Source organism: Notolabrus celidotus, chromosome 20 (assembly GCF_009762535.1).
Source record: "Notolabrus celidotus isolate fNotCel1 chromosome 20, fNotCel1.pri, whole genome shotgun sequence".
Taxonomy (NCBI): Eukaryota; Metazoa; Chordata; class Actinopteri; order Labriformes; family Labridae; genus Notolabrus; species Notolabrus celidotus.
The window spans coordinates 622,663-647,025 of NC_048291.1; the positions used below are offsets into that span (position 1 = coordinate 622,663).

At 46.2% G+C, this 24,363-nt stretch overlaps 1 protein-coding gene across 2 annotated transcripts in view; it reads left to right on the forward strand.

Moving 5' to 3' along the window:
• wu:fb95e10 (nucleolar protein dao-5) overlaps positions 1-24,363 on the forward strand; it is a 38,706-nt gene that overhangs the window by 10,067 nt on the left and 4,276 nt on the right. Inside the window, exons 2-5 of one of the 2 annotated variants that reach the window (XM_034711116.1) lie at positions 3,549-3,724; positions 12,678-13,409; positions 13,753-13,831; positions 24,060-24,289. In XM_034711116.1, the coding sequence (XP_034567007.1) occupies positions 12,785-13,409; positions 13,753-13,831; positions 24,060-24,289 (934 nt within the window). In that variant the 5' untranslated portion in view covers positions 3,549-3,724; positions 12,678-12,784. The remainder of the gene's footprint in view (positions 1-3,548; positions 3,725-12,677; positions 13,410-13,752; positions 13,832-24,059; positions 24,290-24,363) is intronic. The other variant, XM_034711115.1, reaches the window with a different exon arrangement.

Consider the following 24,363-nt stretch of genomic DNA (forward strand, 5'->3'; position numbering starts at 1 on the left):
AGGGCTGGGCGATAATTCCATATCGTGATATAATTTTTCTCAATATAAATAGAACAAACCTGTAATTACACCCCCCAACCACTGGAAATGGAGTGGCGCTAATGAGCCTGAAATGCTAGTTGCCACTGTAGACTGTTTAAAATACGGACGTAGTCTCCGTGACGTCTACCGTCTGTTCCTGAAGCGTTGTTTTGAGGCCAGTCGGTGGCGGTGGCCATATTGCTGCTGTGGAGCCAGTGTGACGTAAAAGAGGCGGGCTTTGAGCCTCCTCGCCAACAGCTACAGTGTTCCCACCTGTCAATCAGTCAGCTGTGCCTTCTGGTCCCTCCGGAGCCAGCCTCAAGCGGATCCTAAATGAACAGCAGTTTTTAACACTTCTGCATTGGACTCCCATTTTTGGATCGGAGGATGCCGCTTCATTGCCACCAAACATTAGACAGAAGAAGAAGAGGGCATTGAACAGCCAATCATGTTGCAGGGTGAGAATTAGGCGGGGCGGAATGTAAACACAGCTGAAACCAACGACATCTAGAGCGCCGTGGAAGAAAACTTCGACATCTTAAGGCTGATTTATACTCCGGGGTCCGCATGAACCTATTCAAGGAGATATGTAAGAAGCTGATGTGCAGCTCCTCCAAAATATAACCACCCATAGAGCCGACGCGGACCACAAGCCCTGTGATTGGTCCGCTGGGCTGCATTGTCTTTCATGCATTTACAGCGCTGCCCGGATCCCCGCTCATGGTCCGTGTATTTGATCTCCTCCTCTCTGTTCTTCATGTCATCATGTCTGTATGATGAACAGCAACATGTATCAGCTGTAGATTAACAGAACACGCTCTGAATCTCTGAGGAAAAGGAAACAGAGATCGTAGCGGGGCCGGAAGCAGGCGACCGGCTATCAGAGAGACCACACTGCCCTCTAGAGTTTAGGAGGAGAACTGCTGCGCGACACGGACACATCCACGCATGTGGTGCTCATGTCCGCGTTGACCACTGCAACGTAGGGGAGACGCAGAAGTATAAACCAGCCTTTACTTAGCAGCGTCAGAAATGATGGATTCAAGAAGCTTATCAGAAAACTAAATACAGACACAAGCGAACAAACCGTCTTCAACTTTCACACATTTCGTATTTATCATGATAACATCATTTTCAATATCGCCCAGCTCTACGTCTGCTCTCTCCTTAACATTTTTAGGGAAGCCTCATTCTGTGGGACCTCCCTCTCTCTCTCTCTCTCTCCCCCGCTCACTCAGCCCTCCCTCAGTCTGTGAGGAAGGCCTCAGAGCTCAGCCGGCTTTGTTTGGAGTGTATTTGTGTGCAGGATGGAGGCGGTTTCCTGACCTCAGGTCGGGGGTGTTTGTGGAATGTGTGAGCTGTGATTAGCATCAAGTCAACGGAGGCTGCGGCGGCTCCGGTGACTCCCTGCTGGGTTTAACTGGCCACCACGTCCCGGGTTCGGGTGGTGATGACACCCAAATGATTATGTGATGATATCCAGTGTGAGATATTGTGATGGACGCTGACATCATCTTTGTTATTGGTTGTTTGGATGAGAGAGAGGGGGGGTGTTTCTGTTTCTGCTGAGTCGTGACAGATCATTACAGTCATTACACTCCCTAACCTTCAGCTCCCTGCGCTCACAGACACAGATCCTGACTCCTGCTCTCATCAGTGATCTGTTCTGTGATAAATAAACGCCTCTTAGACTCTCAGTGTCACTGCAGAGAGTCGGGGGTGTCAGAGAGGCTTTTTAAGGGTTTACTGTGATCCTGAAACATCTTCACATCCTCCCTCAGAGCGATGACGGATCAAACCAGGAGACGGGATGGCTTCATTTAGCGGCTCACACCCTGTTCCTACTGACTGCTGATCAAACCCTGTGTTTGCTCTGATCCACCTCTGCATCTCTAGTGTCACCTGCAACCGCCATCGTTCAGAGTTCCCCTGGTTTCATGGATTCAACGTTTGGCCATGAACGTGTTCATATTATTTTACACATGTCTCTGAGGCTGCTGTCATTTAATCTTCACACTGAGGAGCTTTAAACGCTCCGGTGGGTTGACTGAGACTATTGTTGGTATTGAGAGTGGGTTCAATGGACAATCTCAGGCACCGTGCCAGCGTGTGGCGTCTTCAATCTGACATTCTCCCCTTTGCAAAGAGGGGGAGTGACACACACACACACACACACACACACACACTCACTCACACTCACACTCTCACACACACACACACACACACACACACACACACACACACACACACACACACACACACACACACACACACACATCTTCCCTTATTTTGTGAATCTTGGTCACTAACACCGCATCACATCTGATGCCACTTCTGTTAGCCCACTTCCGTTAGCCCACTTCCATTAGCCCTACTTCCGTTAGCCCACTTCTGTTAGCCCACTTCTGTTAGCCCACTTCTGTTAGCCCACTTCCATTAGCCCACTTCTGTTAGCCCTCTTGCGTTAGCCTTCTTGCGTTAACCCTCTTGTGTTAGCCCTCTTGTGTTAGCCCTCTTGCGTTAGCCCTCTTGCGTTAGCCCTCTTCCGTTAGCCCACTTCCGTTAGCCCACTTCCGTTAGCCCACTTCCATTAGCCCACTTCTGTTAGCCCTCTTGCGTTAGCCCTCTTGCGTTAGCCCTCTTGCGTTAGCCCTCTTGTGTTAACCCTCTTGCGTTAGCCCTCTTGCGTTAGCCCTCTTATGTTAGCCCTCTTGCGTTAGCCCTCTTGCATTAGCCCTCTTGCGTTAGTCCTCTTGCGTTAGCCCTCTTGCGTTAGCCCTCTTGCGTTAGCCCTCTTGCGTTAGCCCTCTTGCGTTAGCCCTCTTGCGTTAGCCCTCTTGCGTTAGCCCGCTTGTTCATGTGTGTTTGTGCTGTGAGAAAGAGAGGAGTGAATTATTGAAGCAGAACGGCCTCATCGCTCTCCTCAAACAGACGAGTTTGAAAGCTGTCGTGCCGATTTCACATCAGAACCAGGAGAAAAGAAACTGAACTGATGTCTGATTTAAATATTTATTATACCGAGGCTGTTTGTGTTTATTTAGACGTCTCAATCAAGATCAGATTAGTGATGAGAGGCCGAGACTCCTAACCGTCCCGGCTCTGTCAGAGGAACACGCTTTATTAGCCGTGTCAAAGAGCAAACATGAAGTTTAGAGTCTCTGCCTGCTGCTAGTAAGATAAAAGCTCCTCAATTACAGGGTCAGAGGCCGCTGGAAGCTCATTAAGGACGCCTTCAGACCGGACCCTCTAAGATCCTACGCCTTGATGGCTGAAACCACAGGTCTTCGTTGGCTAGTCTGACCCTCCATGGAGGCAGCGGCTCACTGCGGCCTCAGATACACACTTTCTTTCTGCATCTTTTCTCCTCCTCCACCGACCCTCCCCTACCCCCTGCCATCGCCTCCTTCCCCCACAATGCCTCGCTTTGACTGCTATTTAGAGTAGGCCCCGGGGACAGGAGAAGCTCACAGTGTGCACATGTGTGTGTGTTTGTGTGTGTGTGTGTGTGTGTGTGTGTGTGTACACAGTTGTGTGCTGTGAAAGCAGAGCTGGCTTTCTACCACAGAGATGGGAGCGTGTCTTTAGACGGCTGGTTGGTTGGAGTGAGGGAATGAGAGGGGGCACTCTGATTTAGGTCTTTGTGTTGAGGAGGCGAGGAGGCGAGGAGGCTCTTGTTTAGACCCGACAGCGCCTGTGATAAGACGTGAGCACACACACACAGGCACACTCACACACACACACACACACTCACACACTCACACACGCACACACGCACACGCACACACACGCACACGCACACTCGCACACACACACACACACTCCTCAGCCTCATAGCAGAGTCCACACTAACATTTAGTCTCATCACCCTCACTGCTGCGTCTGAATCTACATCTGCGTCATGATTCACAGAGAGCCTTTAAAATGAACTGTGAGCATCTCCCTTAATGTACACACACACACACACACACACACACACACACACACACACTGTGAGAGTATTTTGGTGCATAAAGGGGTCAGAGCAGCACTGTAGAGTTAAAATATGCTGATGACCCGATTATTCAAGAACAGCATGTTTGTGTCTAGACAGTCAGAAAAGCTTAGATCCCTCGCTGGAGTTGGACTCCTTCCAGTTATTGACAGTATATGCACCAACACTGCAGCCATTCACGGATACACACATCACTGAGAACACACACACACACACACACACACACACATTTTGTTTACATCCCAGTGTGGGTATTAGGAGGGATGATGCCTGGGAGGATAATCTCACCTTGCATAGCTGGCTCGCCCGTTGTTGGCTTACTGCCACTTAAGAGTTTGAATAATGATAACCACAACAACAACAACCACAACAGAAATAAAAGGTTCTGATTAATAAAGTTTACAGAATAAGGAATAAGGAGAATAAAGAGAGTAGAGTGAAGTTTAAGTTAAAGCAGACGTTCGCTCTGGAAAGAGGAGATCAGGTCTGCTGTGATCTCTTTTAAATCTCTTCTTAGAACTGAACCTGAACTTTACTTTATTCTTCTTGATTTTAACTGTTTTAAAATATATTTTAGAGTAATTTTATTCCTTTTAATGTTTTATTTCTTTATCTTGCCTTGGATCATTTTATGACACGCTTTTTTTATTTTGCTGCTCTACAAATACAATTATTATTAACATTTTTTAATTCATTATTAATATTGTTGTTATTTTATTATTATTATTATTGTTATTTTTATTATTATTGCTTTATTATTTGTATTTTTTATTATAATTATTACTGTATTATTAATTTTATTATTATTACTTAATAATAATTGTATTACTAATCGTTATTTGTATAATTATTATTATATAATTTTTTTTTATTATGACTAAAATTTTATTTTTATTATTATTACTACTTTATTATTATTTCTACTTATTGTTATTGTTCATTTTTCCTATTTTGTTATTATTTTTTAAATTACTATTACTTTATGATTATTGTTATTTTTATTATTATTATTATTTTTATTATTAGCTGATTGCTTTAGTTGCTGATGCATAAATATGTAAACATTATTAGCTTCAGCTCATTGAAGAGCTGAAAAACTCAAACTCAAACTCTGTTCCCTTCAAGTCAGTCTTTAATTGTGTGTTACAAAGAACAGGCCTCCATCACACACACACAGGCATGCACGCACACACGCACGCGCGCACACACACACACACACACACACACACACACACACACACACACACACACACACACACACACACACACACACACACACACACACACACAGTATAATCAGTGTGTGTGTGTGTGTGTGTTTCCATCACTCTTTGTTGTTGTTGTTGTGGCTCTCCTTTGTTCTCAGTCACAGTTTAGCTCACCATTGACGCTCGAGGAGAATGTGCAGTGGGCTGTTTCTTGGAAGTTGCTGCCGTATGACTCGGACGCACTGTGAGGGACGACTAACACATTTTTACAAAGTCAACTACATTCCCCAAATTTATATTTCAAAATGTGCCAAACGTGAAGAACGCCAACCAGACTCCCACTCCACTTCTTCTTCTACTACTCTAATCTTTTCACAGCTATTGTTTTGAGCTGAATGGAGACAGAAACCTCTGAAATCTGAAGTGCTTATTGTCCTTCACCTCCTTTGTGTGAGTCTGTGTGAGTCTGTGTGAGTCTGTGTGAGTCTGTGTGCGTCGTGGCAGCAGGAGGTCACACCAGCTGACCTGCAGCCTGCTTCTTTAAGAGATACCCTCTCTTTCTTACCTCACTTTGTGTCCTCAACACTTCACACCTTCCACTCCTCCTGAGTGTTGGAGCTAACGTAGCTGACATGACCATCTGTGTGGAATCAGCTGCAGCGACTCACGAGCCGCCATGTATCAGGTCATTGACTCCCACTCTGTCCCCAGTGGTGTGAAGCATGGAGGATGACCTATATGCCTTAAACGCACTTTACACATTTACACACATGGATGAATATCAACTTAAAAAACACACTCTTAAAAAAATCAGGTGTTTTAATTACAAAGAGACAGACTGGACGTGACGACTGAAGAGAGGGCTTAAGTAATGCACACTCAACGTGCACAGTGAGGCGTACGGTTATGTAATCTCCCTCCTTGAGTCGTCCACCATCAGCAGCTTTAGTAAAGGTACCAGTGAAGCAGCAAAACATTAATCCCTAATTGCTGTAGTAAAGCTGCTTAGTCGATAACAGAGGAAACCACAGCTTTGACACAGCTCCATGTTCTAATGTGCGTAATCATAGGAATGTGAATAAGGGGTTTAAAGGAAGAGTTCTACACTTGTAGTCACTGTGCTGTGCCCAAAGGAACATGAGAGTAGGGCTGGGCGATAATTTGATAACGATAATTATCATTATACAATGTTTCTTAGTGTAAATATAACAAATGTTCAATATAAATAAACCTGTAGTTACACCCCCCAGCCACTTGAAAGCGAGGTGGCGCTAATGAGCCTGAAATGCTAGTTGCCACCCAACATTAGTCAGAAGAAGAAGAAGAACAGCCAATCATGTTGCAGGGTGAGAGGTAGGCGGGGCTTAAAGATGCTTAGAGCAGAATGTAAACACAGCTCCAACGAGCGACAGCGACACGAAAGAGAACACAAAACCCCCCAGCTCAAAGCAGAGTCGTTACTCTGACACTGAGTCGACTCTGCGTTAACTTTTACCTTCATACACTTCATTAAATCTACTTTCAGGATGAAGGTAAAGGAAGAGCACAGAGACTTCCACTCTGAACACGTTTAATGTCCACCGCCACCGTCATGAATAACCGTGATGCATTCACTGCAGTGTGGGAAACAACATCACTCTGCCTGTAACCCTTAGTAAACTTAAAGGGGAGAGCACAACTCAAAACATCACTCTTTAAGCTGATACACAGAAATGTGATATTTCTTTGTTGTAAATTTAAACCATATTATGCAAATTATCTCAACCTGAGACAAATAAGAATCTAAAAACTATCCATCCATTATCTTGACCGCTTATCCTGTTCTAGTCACAGGGGGCTGGAGCCAATCCCAGCTGACTTTAGGCAGAAGGCAGGGTACAGTCTGGACAGGTCGCCAACAGGGCAAACATGGAAACACAGACACGCATTTACGCACACACGCACACCCACGGGCAATTTAGAGTGACCAATTAGTGAGCATGTTCTTGGAGGAAGCCGGAGTACCCGGAGAGAACCCACACATGCACAGGGAGAACATGCAAACTCCTCGAACCAGGAACCTTCTCGCTCTGAGGCAACAGCACTAACCACTGCACCACCATGCAGCCCATCTAAAAACTAAAACACCAAAATCTCATCTCACAGAAACAACCCGCTTCCTGTTAGCAGCGTCAGAAATGAGGGATTGGAGAAGCTCATCAGAAAACTGAATCCAGACACAAGCTAACAAACTGTCTTCAACTTTCACTCAGGAGCAAAATCAGACTTTAGATCTAATGAAAGTATGATGTGATATTCATCATGATAACATCATTGTCAATATCGCCCAGCTCTACATGAGAGGTTACCTCAGAATGCTCAGCTGTCTGTGAATATGTGTTAAATGATGTCGTGTGTACTCTGCAGAATCGTGACCACCCTGCCTGTTGGCCTGTTTAACTTTAAGTGAATAACTCTTCAATCTCTTCAGTCAAATTAGGTCCAATTAAAAACCTGTTACCGCCTTAATGGGCTCAAGATGTTTCTGTTGGGACTCACACAGTGACTGAGGTCGTAATGTGAGACAAAGCAACAACAGAACCATGTTAGTGTCAACTGTAACACGATGTGACACGATGTGTGAAGGGTTAATGTCAGGGAGGGCGATTCACTCAAACCACAGATTCAGATACCGTCGTTGAGACAGTGATAGTGTCGGAGTGTTCCTCGACTCCTTCCTCTGCCTCCAGTTTGTGTGCAGAGCAGATAAAAAGTTTGTTCTAGCTCCGGTTCCTCCGCCTGTTTACGCTCCAGCCTCTGACTGATGGCTGCGCTGACGTAGGTCCAGCAACAGAGATGTGAAATCCTCACAGCTGTCCGGAGACTCGCAGGAGGAAGAGAAATGTCTTTCTGGCTGCGGCCGTGCATTCAGGATTTATCACGTTCTGCCTCTCTCACACACACACACATGTACACACGCTGTAGGAAACTCTGGAAGGACTTGGTGGCCAGATGTTCGGTCTGCTGTGGGAACTCGTAACATCAGATCGTTAAAAGGAGAATGCTGATTGGATGTCTCCTGATTGGTCGAACTCGGTCACAGTCGTTGAGTCCTGATGCAGTCAGCTGGTGAATCCTGAGCTTCAGAATAACTCCTCTGACGTCTCCTCGACTTAAATCTCTTCTAGTTCTTCAGTTTGTACGTCTTCAGACTCCTTCGTCGCCTCCTCTCCTCGCCTCCTAGTCCGTCTGTCCTAAGATATGAGCGTGAAAGGCGCTGAAGGGACAGGAGGAAACAGGACTATAACATAACTTGACATCCATGCTTCAGAGCTGTCGTTCTACACCAACATCAGATGGATGTTTGTGTGGCTCAGCTGCATCATCCGGATATTGTTGTGATAAAGTCTACCTCTGTGTCTCAGCCAGATTCACATAACAGCCCTCATAACTGAGAGACTTCCACACCTGCACACCTCCGCTCACAGCGGTGCTGACGAGGCTCTCCTCTCGTCTCGTCTGTCCTCGAGGTGTTATTTGGGAATGTCACTTCCTTTTTGGACGGCTCCAAATCGGATTAAAGGAGAGTTCACACACAAGCAGCCACAGCTAGCATGAACAACCTGGAGGAGTGATTATTTAATCGCTGTCATCGTTAAGCCTCTTCTTCAAATGTTCACTCAAACTTTGACAAAACAAGCATGAAGGTGAAGCTGACACATGTTTCCTTCTCATGCTCCAACTCTTCTTCTATACTTCCAAAGATGCTAGCTTGTCCGGTCTGGTCCGTCTCCGATCCGCTGCGGTCCGGCTCCATGTTGTCTCTTATCCCCTTTTTGACTGAGGCAGCCGACGCTCAATTGAGAATCGGTTTTTCGTGTTTCAACTGTGGGTCCTGGCTGGGAAAACCGGTTCCAGAGCGACTGCAACTTTTTGCTGGTCTAGAACCGCGAATCTCTTTCGTCAGGGTCAAGCGGCGGGGTTGCCGTGCTCAAAAACACAAACCAAACATGTTTCCTCCATCGTCCTGCAGGGAACAAATCAAAGAAACTAATGGATTCCAAGGCAGAGCAGCGGTCGGCAGAGGAGACGAGCTGCCGTTGTCCTCCATCATTGTCTCCAAACCAGGGCGAGCACCAGCCCAGAAATACAACCTGGTTCATGTTGATCCAAAAGAGGTATCTGAGGTCCTCTGAAAACCTCTGACCTGTTGACTCCAGGCCTGGCTCCGCTCATCATGACTTTGGTTTGTTGTTGTAGTTAAGTGAAATACGATCTGGTGATAACACAGAGTGTTTTATTCTGAAAATTAACCGGATGTTTTCATTTTGTTTTGGTGAAACCTGACTTCCTGTCCCGCTCCATCTGCTCTGTTGAGATTGATGCGTCGTGCTCCGGCATCCGGCACAAATAGAAGTCTTGTGTATCTGATCCGGAGGACTCCGACCTGCCGGATCAGAGGAATGGATCCAGTGGAAGTTAACACATTGACTAGAATAGAAACCTATCAGATCTGGTGGAATTCGACTGATTTAAATTTAAACTTAACGAGGGGGTAGTGATGCTCAACCCTGAAATGATCTGTCCGTCTTAATGTGACATAAAATCTGATTCTAGTGGGTGAATGAAAGAAGTCTGATTCTTCTCGTCTCCTTTCCTCCCTCCTCTCTTAGAGTCCACCCTCTCTGTCCTTGAAGCGGTGACAGGTTGTTGTTAGAAACATAATTAAGTCATCTGTCCACATTTTCAGCCTCACTGGCATTTAAAAACCCTGTGTGACCAAAGGGTGCGGCACACATCGCTCCCCCGTCACCTCCCTCTCGCCCTCTCGGCTTGTTCTGGGTCGCGGCTTGTTGCATTAGCTGCGTGTATCCGGTCTTATGTGTTGTTTGGGATCCACGGTCGTTTCCTTCTCAGTTTTCTCTCTTTCCCCCTCTGGCCCTGCTCAGCTGCTCGGGCCATCTGTGCTAGGGCAAACAGAGAACAGAGGGATGAAGGGGGAGAGGGGAAGGAAAGAAGTCGAGTAGAGCATAAAGGGAGGATGAATGACGGCGTTAAAGTGTGTGAGGTTGAGATTAGAAGATGAGTGAAAGATGACAGAAGAAGAGGAGAGAGAGAGAGAGAGAGAGAGCATAAAGCTGAAGTCTGTCTCTAGAAATAGGACGGTGAGTGTTTGCAGCTAAGGTCAGTGGAAACTAGGATGACTACTGATGTCTGGATTTTCGAGCAGCACCAGCGAACAGCAGCCAATAGTGAGCTCATTTTATGTCTTGTTTTTTCCCTCCGCAGTCCCACCTCCTCTTTTTGTTCCCATGCTCCCCGGGCCAAGCCTCTTCCTCCAGAGTCCGTCTCCCCGCTCTCCGTCCTGCTCAGTCGGATCCTCGCTCTGTTTATAAACTTTGACAAGCCAGTTTCCTGCTCCTCCTCCTCCGTCCCCCTCCCCTCCGTCCTTCTCTTACTTGTAAAAACCTATCTTTATCCCCTCATCCTTCCGTTTCAAAGTCACTGCGGAAACAAACTTGGAGACGTTTGTCTAATATTGATGCAGACGTTGTGTGACAGCCCACATTACAGATGGTTGCCCTTAGCAGGCCTCATATGCTTCATGTCCCAGTTCCAGTCCTCACTTGCTCATGTCTCTGACTGCTCCGTTTGTGGCCTGTGAGTCAAACTGTCTGCCTGTCAGCCGGTTCTTTCTACACGCCTTGACCCATTTAATACATCCAAGCCTTTTTCCCACCTCTCCCTTCTTTTGTTCTACTCTGATGGTGTCCTCAGCTTCTTATTCTTTAAAGGCTGCGTGTCTGTTCATCATCACTGGCAACCTTTTTAGTTCACATATGTGGATGCAAATTGCGTGCTGTAGCTTTTTGCACTCCCTTAAGTGTACGAAGTCTTCCACACGGCTGACTCTGAACCCGTCACAGCTCAACTGGCCAAGTGTGTCACTGAGCTTTTTAGTCCCGCAGAGGGTTTTTACCCCGGCACTGCAATGAGCTCTGGAGTAAACGAAGGCTATATACAGAATGTGTTGTTTCCTGTTGTCCTCCTGCCCCCCCTCTGTGAGCCCTAAGACAGAACTCACATTTAACTCTTTCAACCGGTGGACCCAGGGTCTAAATTTAGTTCAGGGGTAGATAATCCCCCCCCTTAAAAGCCCCTGCTAGGGGGGTAGTACTTTTCAAAGGTCCCTGGACTTTCAGGGGGCGGGGCCTGCAATGCTGAACGTGTCTGATTGGTAGATTAACCTCAGTGTTTTTATTCCTCCCTCCGTCCACAATAACATCACACACATCTGTGATTCTCTTGATTTCTCTTTCTTTCATTAGTTTTTATGTGTTCTATCTTTTTTGTATGTGTGTGTACTTTTCAAAAGAAGAAGCTGTGATTCTCTTGATTTAGCAGCTTGTAACAGTAGTCTTCTCTCAGCCCACCGTGAATGCGTCTCTCCTCCCGGTGTTCCGCTTTTAAAAGTGACCCTGTAAACTGGAGACCTTCAGCTGAACGTGTCAGTGTTTGTGGAGTTTACACAGCTGTTGAAACACAGAGGGAGTTCCTGGGAATGCAAACTAGTTTAGTTTTTATTAAGATTTCAAAATATCCTCATCAGATATTTAATGATGGTCTAAAGACGTTTATGAGGGATGCATCCGGCTGAGAGTCTCCAGTTAACAGGGTCGCCGTTTAAACCAAAACACCGGCCGATCTCTGCGATCACGGCTTTTTGAGTTCAAAAGGATTTTAAAGCCGTGTTGAAACGTCTTTGCTACTCGCGCTTATCTCCTCTCACGTGTTGATTCAGTGAATCCATCTGTGATGAAATATAGCACCATCTAAAACAGACCAGCTGAGTCTCTTCATGCTAACAGGCTAACTGTTGTGTTGCTCAGAATGATACCTGCCTGTCCGTCTGCTTCTATGGTGTCATCTGTGATGAATGTCCTTCCTCTTTGTGTTACTGCCCTCTACTGGTCTGGTGGTGTAGTGCATTTACTTTTTTTTCTCCATACCTCACTGGCCTGATTTACACAATCTACCCGGGACTTCAGCCCGCGGTCCAAACACAGACAACAATGGGGGACCAGGAACCTTTTAGTTCAGGGTGAAGTAGTTCTGGGGGCTAAAAGACCCCGGGACTCTTGGTCCAAATGCACCTTTTAACACGCTGCATCTCTCTCCATTTAAGTCCCACAGCCTGTTCGCCGTCTACCTCTTGGACACTTGTATAAAAATATGTGTGTGTGTGTGTGTGTGTGTGTGTGTGTGTGTGTGTGTGTGTGTGTGTGTGTGTGTGTGTGTGTGTGTGTGTGTGTGTGTGTGTGTGTGTGTGTGTGTGAGATCCTAGCCAAAGCTTTATCTTCCTCCCAGAGCCAACAACATTCCTGGAGCTTTGTGCTCTGATTGGAGAGACAGCAGACGGCTCTTCATGTCTCATCTTGCTGTTCACTGACTATGTTGTACTTTCTGTCTCCCTCCAGACCAGACCCGCCTGTCTCCAGAGAACCTGTAGACCTGTGGCCATCCTGTGAGATCGCAGTCGACCAACCCTGCCCCGCAGAGACGGACCACTACCACTCAAGGGGAGATGAAGCCGGATGGGGTTACCACGGCAGCGCTGGAACCAATGGAAACATTGGAATCCAATCCAATGAATGAGGCTGGACCTGCTGCGGGACAGGAGCCCAACCAGGCCGCCAGTCCAGCAGGAGAGGAGGCGACACAGCAGCCTCCAGAAGAGGCGAGCCAGGAGGAACCTCAACCTGACAAGGCCAAGGACACTCCAGCTGCCAAGACCGGCAACAAGACCCCAGGAGACCCAAAAACCAAGACCGCCAGCAAGACCACACCCAAGACAAAACCTGGCACCAACACTCCATCCAAGCCCACCCCCGGCTCGCGGACCAGCACGCCACAGAGCCGTCTGTCAAACGGCGTGTCCAAACCCCAGACCAACGGAGTGGCTAAGAAGACCCAACCTGTCCCGCTCAAAAAGGCCGCCCCGGCTCCAGCCCCGCTGAAAAAACCAACGGGCACAGCCGCAGCCTCGGCGCTCAAGAGCAAAGTGGGTGAGAAGAAAGCCGCGGGAACCGGCCCCGCCACCAACGGAGCGAAGCTGCTGACCGGAACAACCGCGGCAAAGAAGACGCCGACCACGACCGCCAACGGCGTGAAAACCAGCAGCACCCCGGCCGCTGCCAAGAAGCCCTCAGGTCGGTGAAAATGTCATCGTGAAACTAAAAGTCAAGGTCAGATAGACACGCGTGTGTACGTTAGGATCCGGGCGCTCACAGCAAGTCTAGCATGAAATGTTTTCACAGCTCTAATGAGGAGCGCTCAGTGTAATGACACGAGGAGAGATGCACATATGATGGATTCCACACATACATTAGACACGCCAGAGCGCCGGCTAATCCAGACGGGCACTCACCCGAGATCCTTGTGACTTACTGTACATCTGCCTGACCTACATCTGAGATATATGTCCCTATATCACACCGTACAACATCACACTGTCATTCATCTTCAAGTAACTCATAACTCTTCTCCCTCCAGCTCCAAAGCCGGCCTCTGCAGCTCCCGCGAGGACCAGCTCCACGGCCTCCACCAAGCCCCCTGCTCCCAAGACCACCAGGTAGGCTGCAGGAGTCAGAGATATTTAAGACGCCTTGTAGAAAACCTTTCCACTGATTTTCATCAGTTTGCTTGAAATCTGTAAAACCTGAGAGAGAGATAAGACTCCCACAGATGAAGCTTGGTGATATAAAGCCCCTCAGTGCTCGTGAGGAGCCGCTGGTTCAAAAGGCTTCAGTCGGCTATAGGTTCAAAGACGACCCTGTTTTAAGAGAAGCCACCCTCCAGAGATGATACACAATGATCCTCCACATAGAGGCGCAGAGAGGGCCGGGTTTTAAGTAGGCCAGCGAGCAGCCTATGTCAGAACAGGCCTCAGAGAAATGCCTCGCAGGGTTTCAGCAGAGCGGGCGCCGTGCAGCAGCTTTATTAATAAAACAAGTTTAGAGAAGGAGTGCAGTTTAGAGCGAGGAGGAGGAGAATTCACTCTGAACACTCCTCATGTTTTTGACTCTGTGGACGAGGTGTGTGTGTGTGTGTGTGTGTGTGTGTGTTGTGTTTATGTGCCGTCGGGTCAGCATGTGTTCTTCACCTGAGTGTCTGTGTGTACGTGGCGTCGGGTCCTGAGGTGATTTGGTGATAAACTAGCAGAGGAGGCTGAAGGAGGCCTTTGTTTGATACGGCAATGATCCTGATCAGATAAAGTCTCTGGGAGCTGCTGACTGTTCCCGCTCTCTTTCTTCTTCTTCTTGTAAGACCAAAACATGTCTGTTCTGTCCTCTCTGCTTTGCCACCATGCTGCATGGTATGACGTGATGTGCCTCCATGATGACGTCTGCTCATCTTTATTAATGTAGCAGCTTTCATACAGTCAAGCATGCAGCCCAAAGAACAGAGACAGGAAATAACAGCAAAGGGGGAAATGATACTTCAAAATAAAATGACAATAAAATCAATAAAATAAAATCAGAGAAATGTAAGAAAAAAAAAAAAGATTAGACAAATACAATAAAATAAAGTCAGATGAATGTCAGAAAAAAATAATTACAATCGCTAAAAAACTATCAGAAAAAATAAAATGTATTTAATATTATAATATACAATAAAAATCAATACAATAAATTCAGATGAATGTCAGGAGAAATAAAATACATTTAGAAAAATAAAATAAAATACATTTTTAAAAAATACAATAAAATCAATAAAATTAAATCACATAGATTTCATAAAAATACAATAAATACTAGAAAAATACAGTAAAATAAGAACAGATGAATGTCAGAAAAAATGTACAAAAAGAAAATTACAATCAATAAAATAATACCAGAAAAAAAAATTACATATAAGAAGAAACAATAAGAGTAATTAAAATAAAATCAGATGAATGTAAAAAAAAAACATTTGGGAAAATAAAATAAATATCAGAAAAAAATACAATCAGATAAATATCACAAAATAAAATTAAATAAATATTAGAAAAATATAATAAAAATCAACAAAATAAAATCTGATACATACCAGGAAAAAAAAAATAGGATAGAATACAGTAAGATATAAAAATGATGCTTAAACAATGGTATTAATGTTAATAATGCAGTGCAGGGCTAAGAAGAAATTAATCCAAGTTTAAAAAGCCAGATAAAAAAGGTAAGTGTCTCATTTATTTGCTGATTTACTGTCCATAGGATGAGAGTTCAGAGTATAGGGCTGTAAAAACAACAATACATGTAATTCATGTGTTGTAATGTCATATATCAGCCTTCTTCTCCTCCACATGAGAGGAGAAGAAGAACACAACTCAACATCCAAAAGATAACATCAGATTACACACTTTTGGTACAGTCTCCCACTTCCTGTCACCTGACGGCAACGTGTTCGGGTCCCCTCCTTCCTCCTCCTCCTCCTCCTCCTCCTCCACTTTCCATGTGCCTCAGGTAGCAGCTGGATTGAGGAGATTACTCTCAGATTACAGCTTTAATGGTTAATGTGCAAACATCTAATTAAAAAGAATTACCCGGGGGGGCTCGTTGATAATCGCCACTTTAGTACAGAGCGCTCATTGTGCAGCCTAAATGAGCTGTGGTCATTTCATTCATAACCACCGTGCTGTTCCGGCTGTTTGCTGTGATCATGCAGGGGCGGACATCTTTGAATATAAAAGATATCACTGGGCAAAATCTGTGAACACAAACGAACATTATAATCCTGAATTTACAAGAACACACGTAGATCATGAGGAGTCTGTAATCTGTGAAGACCGGAGCTTATTGAACAGCTGGGTACGAAGAGAGCGGAGGACTCTTTGTGGAGGAGAGGAGATAATGGATTGAGTGGCACTGAGTGAATCTGCTGCACACACACACACACACACACACACACAGACACACAGACACTGAGCACAAGAGGAAGGCAGATGAACCCAATAAACCAGGTATCTCATAACAACCGTCCTCTTCCTCACTGTTAGCCTTCCTCTCTGCAGGGACGAGCCAAACACAGTCCTCTCTCTCAGGCTGAAACCAAACCAGGTCTGATACCGTGATCAAGCAGACCCTGGACTCCTCTTTGGACGCATTGTTTTGTGTTAGCATGAGTTAGCTTTCCACGTGTAGCTCAGAGAAGGATGCAAACCCACATATGAATCCCCAGGAGAGAGCTTCGACCTGACGATGGGCTCCTCTGACAGCACCATGTACCCTTATAGGCATACTTTAAGTGTGTGTGTGTGTGTGTGTGTTCCAGTCAGTGTTTGTGTATGTGATCTACTTTGACAGGCCCATAAATTTAGGCTTTAATTAGATTTTGTTCTCCTGCTGCAGCACTCGAGCTGTACTTTGGGGCTGCTATCAGCAGAGTGGTGGAGGAATCAACGGACACATTAACTGCCACACAGACACACCCTGCGCCCCTCTTACTGTCACGCACACACACACACACACACACACACACACACACACACACACACACACACACACACACACACACACACACACACACACAGCGCTCCTCTCAATCTCCTCTGTTCCTTTAGGGTCCGATTGATTTAATTCCATCTGCAGCAGGTCGCAGTTATCAGGCAAATAAAGTGCAGAGCCAACGCAGCTCCACTAAGTGACGTCTATTTAATTTAGAAGCAGAGCGGCGGGCTCCTCCGGCACTGCTGCAGGTTTTAGTGAAATCACATTAAGTTCTTGTTTGTTGCTGCCGGTTACTCTTCATTACTGCTCACTCCTGACCTGTGACGTCTGTATTAGGGATGGGGAATGATAGTCTAATATTTTCTCAGTTTAAAAGTACAATTTTTCACTGTTTTTACCCATAGACTGTATAAATATGGACGTAGCATCCATGACGTCACCCGTGTGTCCTGAGTGCTGTTTTGAAGCCAATCGTCGGCAGCAGCCATATTGGAAATGCTGAACTCAACCAGGCAGAGTGTGACGTAAAGGGGCGGAGTTTGAGCCTCCTAGCCAACAGCTATGTGTTCCCGCCTGTCAGTCAAGTCAGTCATAAGATAAGATAAGATCCTCCTTTATTCGTCCCACAACGGGGAAGTTTATGGAGTTCCAGCAGCAAACAAGAAGGTGTACAGAACAAGAATTTAACAAGAATATATATATGTAAGAAATGTCCATCAGAGACGACAGCTTGGCCATAATTCTCCTGTCAGCCACCACCTCCACAGGGTCCAGGACTGATGAAATCCGTCCAATGTGGCGTTGGTGTCCGGTGTTAGCTCTGTTAGCATGATGCTACTCTGGTGCTGGGTTAGCTGGTCCACCTTATCGTAGATAGATCTTACATTCCCCATAACGGTGGGTGGAAGGACAGGTCCATGTGGTCTTTTCTTAGCTTGCACCTCAGTACCAGCACGTCGTCCTCGCCTCCTTCTCCTCAGCTCGCAGGGAACATCGGGCCTAGCATCGTTTAGCATCGACATGCTACGGGCTGCTAACAGCTGATCTCGTATGTAAACAATGGCTATAGAGCTGTTTGCTAACCGCATTAGCAAACAGAAGAAGAAGAATGCTAACTGCATTAAATAGCAAAAGAAGAAGAAAACATCAGTGACAGTCGCAGCAATACACACGTATTTTCAGAGACTGAGCGTATATTCAAATAATTGAATCCCATCCCTAGTGTGTATAACAACACAAGTCTTTAAAACACAAGTGAACATGTCTGCATTTAAATGTGTGAGCATGTGAGTGTGTGTGTGTGTATGTGTGTGTGTGTGTGTGCAGACAACTGGGCAACTGCTGTTTGAAGCCGATTGCCCTCAGCAAGCAGCTTGTGACGGGACGTGTTTGAGCCTGATTAGTGTTCAGATGGAGAAAGTGGAAACCCTGACGTGCCGTTTGAGTGGACGTCCACGCGTGTTGTTTCTAAACCCTCAGCTTGTCTCTGAGTCTGAACCACTTCTTGGCTTTTCTCTCCAGCTGTGCGGATGATTCGAGTCCGGTGATGCGTCGATGATCGGGGCCCCGAACGGCGTGCATACCCTCCCGCTCGGACAGGAACGCACGCTATGAATTTTTGTCATATAGGTGCTTTGATATGTGCACGTATGTGCTGTTCACATGTAGGAGCAGAGCATGCATGTAATTAGGATGCAGAGCATGTGTTCCTGTGCTGGTGTGTTACTCAGTATGATGTGGAGGTAACGGGGGAGGGGAGGTGTACGTGCAGGCTTGCTGAACACGTGGTGCAGACACACGTGCCGCTGAGCTGCTTCCTCCTGCCTGCCCTGCTGTCTATGGATTCAGCAGAGGGAAGGGAAACAAAAATGGTGGCAGTGGAGTATGGAAGCTGTGTGCCTGAATAAGTCATGTGTCCCTGCTGAGCTCCCATCATGGCTGCCAGAGATACATAGTGTGAAGGCTGTACATGCAGGGTGTGAGAGCTGTGTACGTGTGAGGGAGGGAGAGAGAGAGGGAGAGAGAGAGGGAGAGAGAGAGGACCAGAGGGTCTCTCTGTGTGAAACAGAAGAATATTTCTCTTCAGTAGATCAGAGGACGGAGGAAGGGTATCCAGTCCTCAGGAGGACCTGGGTGCTCAGGTGGTTTTTCATTCTGCCGTCTCTCCCCTCAGCCAGCCGTGTTCTCACATTAGTCAGGCTGTTTTCCTCATTGATGGTCCCTTAGGGATGATGAATTTTTATTGCAGCGACTGAGTGCAACCCTCCTCATGATCTAACAAATTACTGCTGATGTAATGCCCCAGCACTGGTGTGTGTGTGTGTGTGTGTGTGTATCTGTGTGTGTCTGTGTCTGTGTGTGTGTGTGTGTGTGTGTGTGTGTGTGTGTGTGTGTGTGTGTGTGTGTGTGTAGTCGTGGTCGGTGCCCCAGACTCTGCCCACGGTCCACAGCATTGAATCAGACGACATGTTGCGCAGGCTGTAAATCTCCCGCTCCGGGGTGTGGCCGACGGCTCCATGATGCGGTCTTTCTCTGCCGCGGGTTTTATAGACGAGCAGCCGCAGAGCCAATTACCAAATGGACTCGACGGGAATGAGACGCAACGAGCGGCGGACGGATTGACAGCTCGGAGGCGTGTGTGTGTTTTGAGAGTGAGACAAAAGGTTTGAGTGTAAGAGGGTGTGTTAGTGGGTGTGCTCGCTCATGCTGCAGGATGATGGATGTAATGGATACTCGAGAGAACGCTTACAGGAAGCTGTTTTTGTTTCAGACATTAAAATGAGCCGCTCTAATTTCAAACATGAATCTTTATGGTGTCTAAAGGGTTTGCTGATACGTATGAAGGTACATATGTTGCAAAATGCACAAGCTTTTAGACTTGATGTGAGAACATGCAGAATACGATGTGAGATCTTGTGGATCAAAAATCTGAACTTGCACATGTGAGCTGAACGTGAAGTTACAGAAAAAATAACAAGATGGGAGCTCGTTGAAAAAATGAGAACTTGTGTTTTGAACATTTTCACTTGTACCCAGTCATTCACTGAGAAATACAAATATCTTGGACTCACTGTAGATGAACATCTCTCATTTGATGAAGGAATAAAAGTTCCCTCAGACTCTGCAGGTAGAGCTTTAGGAGCTGTTCTCAATAAGGTTAAACTATGTATTGACCTCGGTCACACACAGCTGATGTGCACACGGCTGTTTAAACCATGTGTCTGTCCGATTTCAGATTACTGTGCAGGAGTCTGGGGTTATTGTAAGCAATCAAAGTCTGATAGAATAAAAATACTAAATATTAAGAAGGTAAATATGTACGGTGTCTAAAAGGTTTGCTGATATTTATGAAGGTACATATGTTGCAAAATGCACAAGCTACCTTCATTATATTCAGTATTTTTATTCTATCACATAGAAAGACTTGTGTTTTAGATTTCTGACTTAAATTATGTTAAAGGGATCTCAGGGGTCTGCACTCCCTGCAGAGAGGAGGGAGGGGGGGGGGGGGGGGGGGGGGGCTCTGATCAGGTTCATTTAACAGGAAAATAACCCGTGTGCCCCTCCGTCACCACGCCATCCCTGCTGAGTTTACTGGCGCCACTTTAACCATCACGGCGCTCCCGCCTGTATATTTATGGGGTTTAATTAACACGACATCACGTATAATCTGCCGCCCGCTCTGAGAGGAGGGAGGTCGTCCCTCCACAGTTTGTGACTTTGCTGCCGGGTAGACCGCCTGCACGCCCGCTCAGCTCCTGCTTACTCATTTGGTCTGTTCACGGAGCGTCTCATTATTTAAATCATGGCTCCACTCTGTCGGATAACAAAGCAGCACCAGCAGGCAGGACTGTTTCTACACAGACATCCTCTGAAGAGATGCAATAAGACTCAAATGTTATCAATGATCTTCTGGCAACAACAACAGACTTACAGTATTTCTCCTTTTTGTCTCTTTGTGTCCCCGAGAGGTCGGCGCTGACCTCTGAACATAAACACACATCCCGCTCAGCAAAATGAAAACGCAGAGCAGCATCACGTAAACACTCGGGTTACTCATGGCGTCTGCTCTCTCATTCAGCCGACAGTGATCTTAATTACAGAATAAACAGACTCTTGAAATAACCCCGGCATCAATGCATCACTGTTTTCAGGCTTTGTCACGGCGGTCAAGTGTTGTTACACGAACACAAGAGCTCATTCTGCCGCGGCCCCGGATCCTAAACGCCAACAGAGGATCCGACTGCACCGACTGTCCTCTGTGATAAGAGAAGAAGACACTGATACTGGATCATACCTAATCAGATTAAAATCATCTCCCCCTTTCTTTCTCTTTCTTTCTCTTTAAAGTGAGCCTTTCTTTTGGGATTACCCGTACGCCTTTGATCAAACAGATTATTGATATTCTCTTTGAGTATCCCCTCAGCTCACTTCAGCTCTTATTCCAGACTCTGTAACTTTTAATTCTCCTTGACCCTGTAATTCTTCTCTTATCGAGGCGCCACAGACTCAAACACAGAGCTCCTTCTCTTTCCACCTTTTTAACATCCTGCTCACTGAAGGAACCTTTCAGATTCAGATCTTCAAATATTAAAGTTTCACTCACAGATTCCAAATTTAATCTCTAAAGTAGAGAGGTGTAGAGGAGGAAGTTTAGGAGAGATTAATTTGCCAAGATCTTTTTAAAGGAAGTGATTTAATCTGGATTTTGTTCCTAAAGTGTGGAGTGTAATAGTTCTGCGATGTGTGAGTATATAACCGTGACCAACATGGATGCCGATGAGCAACCTGATGCTGAACTGATGGCGAAAGAAAACCTGTAACATCTGCTGCACGAGAATATTTTGGATTCAGGTTCAAGGTCGCAAAAGTTGCAGAGTTTGTCCTTAAACAACATGACAGTTAGAATAAACACCTGAGAGGTGTCACCGCCTTTGCAACGTGGAAGAACGCCTTGAAGTCTACAGACGTCCACCGCCTCTGTTTGCAGAAATACTTTGAGTTTAGAGCCACGTTGCTTCTGTCTCTTCATGCCCACAACAGGATATCTGATCGTTAATATCAAACACGGTTGTTAGTAGGGCACTGGTGGCCTAGCGGTCTAAACGCCCCACATACAGAGGCTACAGTCCATGTCGCAGAGGTCGCCGGTTTGACTCCTGGCTGCGACCATTAGCTGCATGTCTCTGCTCCCCACATTTCCTGTCTCTCTTCAGCTGTCGTATCAAATAAAGGCCCAAAAATATACACAAAAGTTTTAGAACACCCCGTTTTTGAAGTTTTTTATTGAAAATGATGAAGTTCAATGTCTTATTGTGCTCTGAAAGGAAAACATCGAACAAATAAACAATTGAATTTCAAATATAAATCATGGAATCACTTCATAAACCAAAATGTTATGATGGTCTGTCTCTCTACCATTGTTAGTTGCCTTTTTCTTGCCATTTCTAAAGCAACACATTCCTTTCTGGAGTACATTATTCTTTCTTTCAGTTTTGGGTAATCTTACCTTTTTATACCTCTGGCAGATCACCACTTACCTTTGTACCATGTCAAGCTATTTTATGGACTTGAACTGTTTTGATTTCAATCAAAAAGTGGAAAAATTGGGGTGTTCTAAAACTTTTGACCGGTAGTGTAACTTTAAAAAAAAACAATCAAAAAACATATTTAACACATAGACTGTATAAATATGGACGTAGTGTCCGTGACGTCACCCGTCTGTTTCTGCTGTAAAGATCGGCTCTTTGAATGGGTGTGTATGTGGTTTCCAATACTTCAGGAGCCGGCCTCTAGTGGATCCTTCATGAACTGCAGTTTTTAACACTTCAGCATTGGACTCAGATTTTCAGACCGGAGGTTGCCGCTTGGCTTACCAGTTACGATCTAAGATCTGTGCGTCCACAATCATACGTGAACATTATTAAAAGGTTTAGGATCCAGTGCAGCATGAGGAGCTTTGATGTGACAATGCAAACCTTCATCAACCTCTCTGATTTTACAGTCGCCTCTGAACGCAGCACATCGGGGCATCATGGACATCGTCAGCCTGTTGGTGTTAAAAAAGTTCAATGACATGATCCAACAGTCTCAGTTCCAGTCCTTTCACAGCCCCAAAGCTAAACGTGGATCACCTTTAGAAGATGTTTGATGTCCTGACTTGGTCACGCCCTCCTGTCTGCCTCTAATCTAATTTGGAATTACCAAACCGTATTCCACTTCCTCTGCCAGGTTGAGGACGGCACGCATCACTTGGTTACCCTTACACAATGCTTTAAACACAGCTCCGGGTTCCAGCTGGAGGAAATGGAGAAGTTATTTCTGTCCTCCTTTCAGTATTAAAGATTAACTCGGTCCCAGCCACCTTCACTCTCGCTCTACCTCGCCGTTCTCTTTCTGCCAGAGCTAGCTCAATTCTTTATTTAGAGCCAGGCTGCAGTTAGTGTGGCTCGGGCCCAGGAGATTGCACACCACACAGCCTTGTCAGGACTGCTCCATGTAGGTTACTTCGCTCAGACCTGACATAGAAGCCGAGCTCCAGGGCCAGGGCCAGGCAGGCCACCAGAGCAGGCGGGCTGATGCATACCGCCCCCAGAGTGAGAACAGTCAAGACATCCAGGGCAGGTTAGACCGAGGCCAGGCCAGCTCTCCAGGGCGGGTTGTGATTCACCTCCCGCACTGCTTTGCTTTATGCATAGACCCTCAGGGGGGTTCGTCATGGGGCTGTGGGAGGGTGAGCAGGGACTGTTGATGCCAGTGTTTCAGATCCTAATGCACTAAAGACCGAGCTTAGATTCATTCAGAGGAGCCAGATAGACGGTCACCTTTTCATCATCACATGAAACTCAATCCACAAATACAAGATCTATAAGTAATCAGTCTAAAAGTGTTCGATTGAGGTCTGAAACCCTGAATGAGTCGGTCTCATTAAGAACAGACTCTCCCCTCCTTCTATCCGCACCATTATAATCTTCCCAGACTTGCTGTCTTGCGTGTGTGTTCGTGGTTTCTGATGGATGCTTCTGGCACAGAAGTGACGAGTGAGTGACATTTCAGGGTCTTTCCTTCTGTCAGAGCCATCATGAGGCACTCTTCTTCGCGTGTGTCTGACAGGACCTGGTCAGGGAGAGGCTGGATGTTTGTTTAGCTGTGAAGGGCTTAACAACACAAAGACTGGAGTCAGCCTCCACTATCTTTATCTGTTTATTTTAAATCACCTTTACATCCAATTTGCATGGGAAGTCTTCCTCGTGGGGATGGAGGACGAGTTTAGATACTCATCTGTTAATGCCGACTTTGTTCCTCTGACCCAGATCTCCAGTCCTCTCTGCGTTTCTTTAACCGTCCTTCTTCTTCATGTCGTTTCTTCAGGCCTGCAACCGGCGCGTCGGCTTCATCTCGTCCCGCCACAGGCTCATCCCGGCCACCCACAACCAGCACAACCAAGAGCTCCTCCTCAGCTGCAGCCAAACCTACCACCCCCAAAACCTCCTCCACCACCACGGCCAAGCCTGCAGCCTCCAAAACAACCTCCACTACCCCCTCTGGTGGCAGACCTCCAGCAACACCCACATCCAGAACCACAACCCCCGTGAAAAAAGGTACATAATGTCATATTCAGGGATACGCAGAAAGTACATCATGTAACATGTTCAAGATGTGATCACACTCTTAA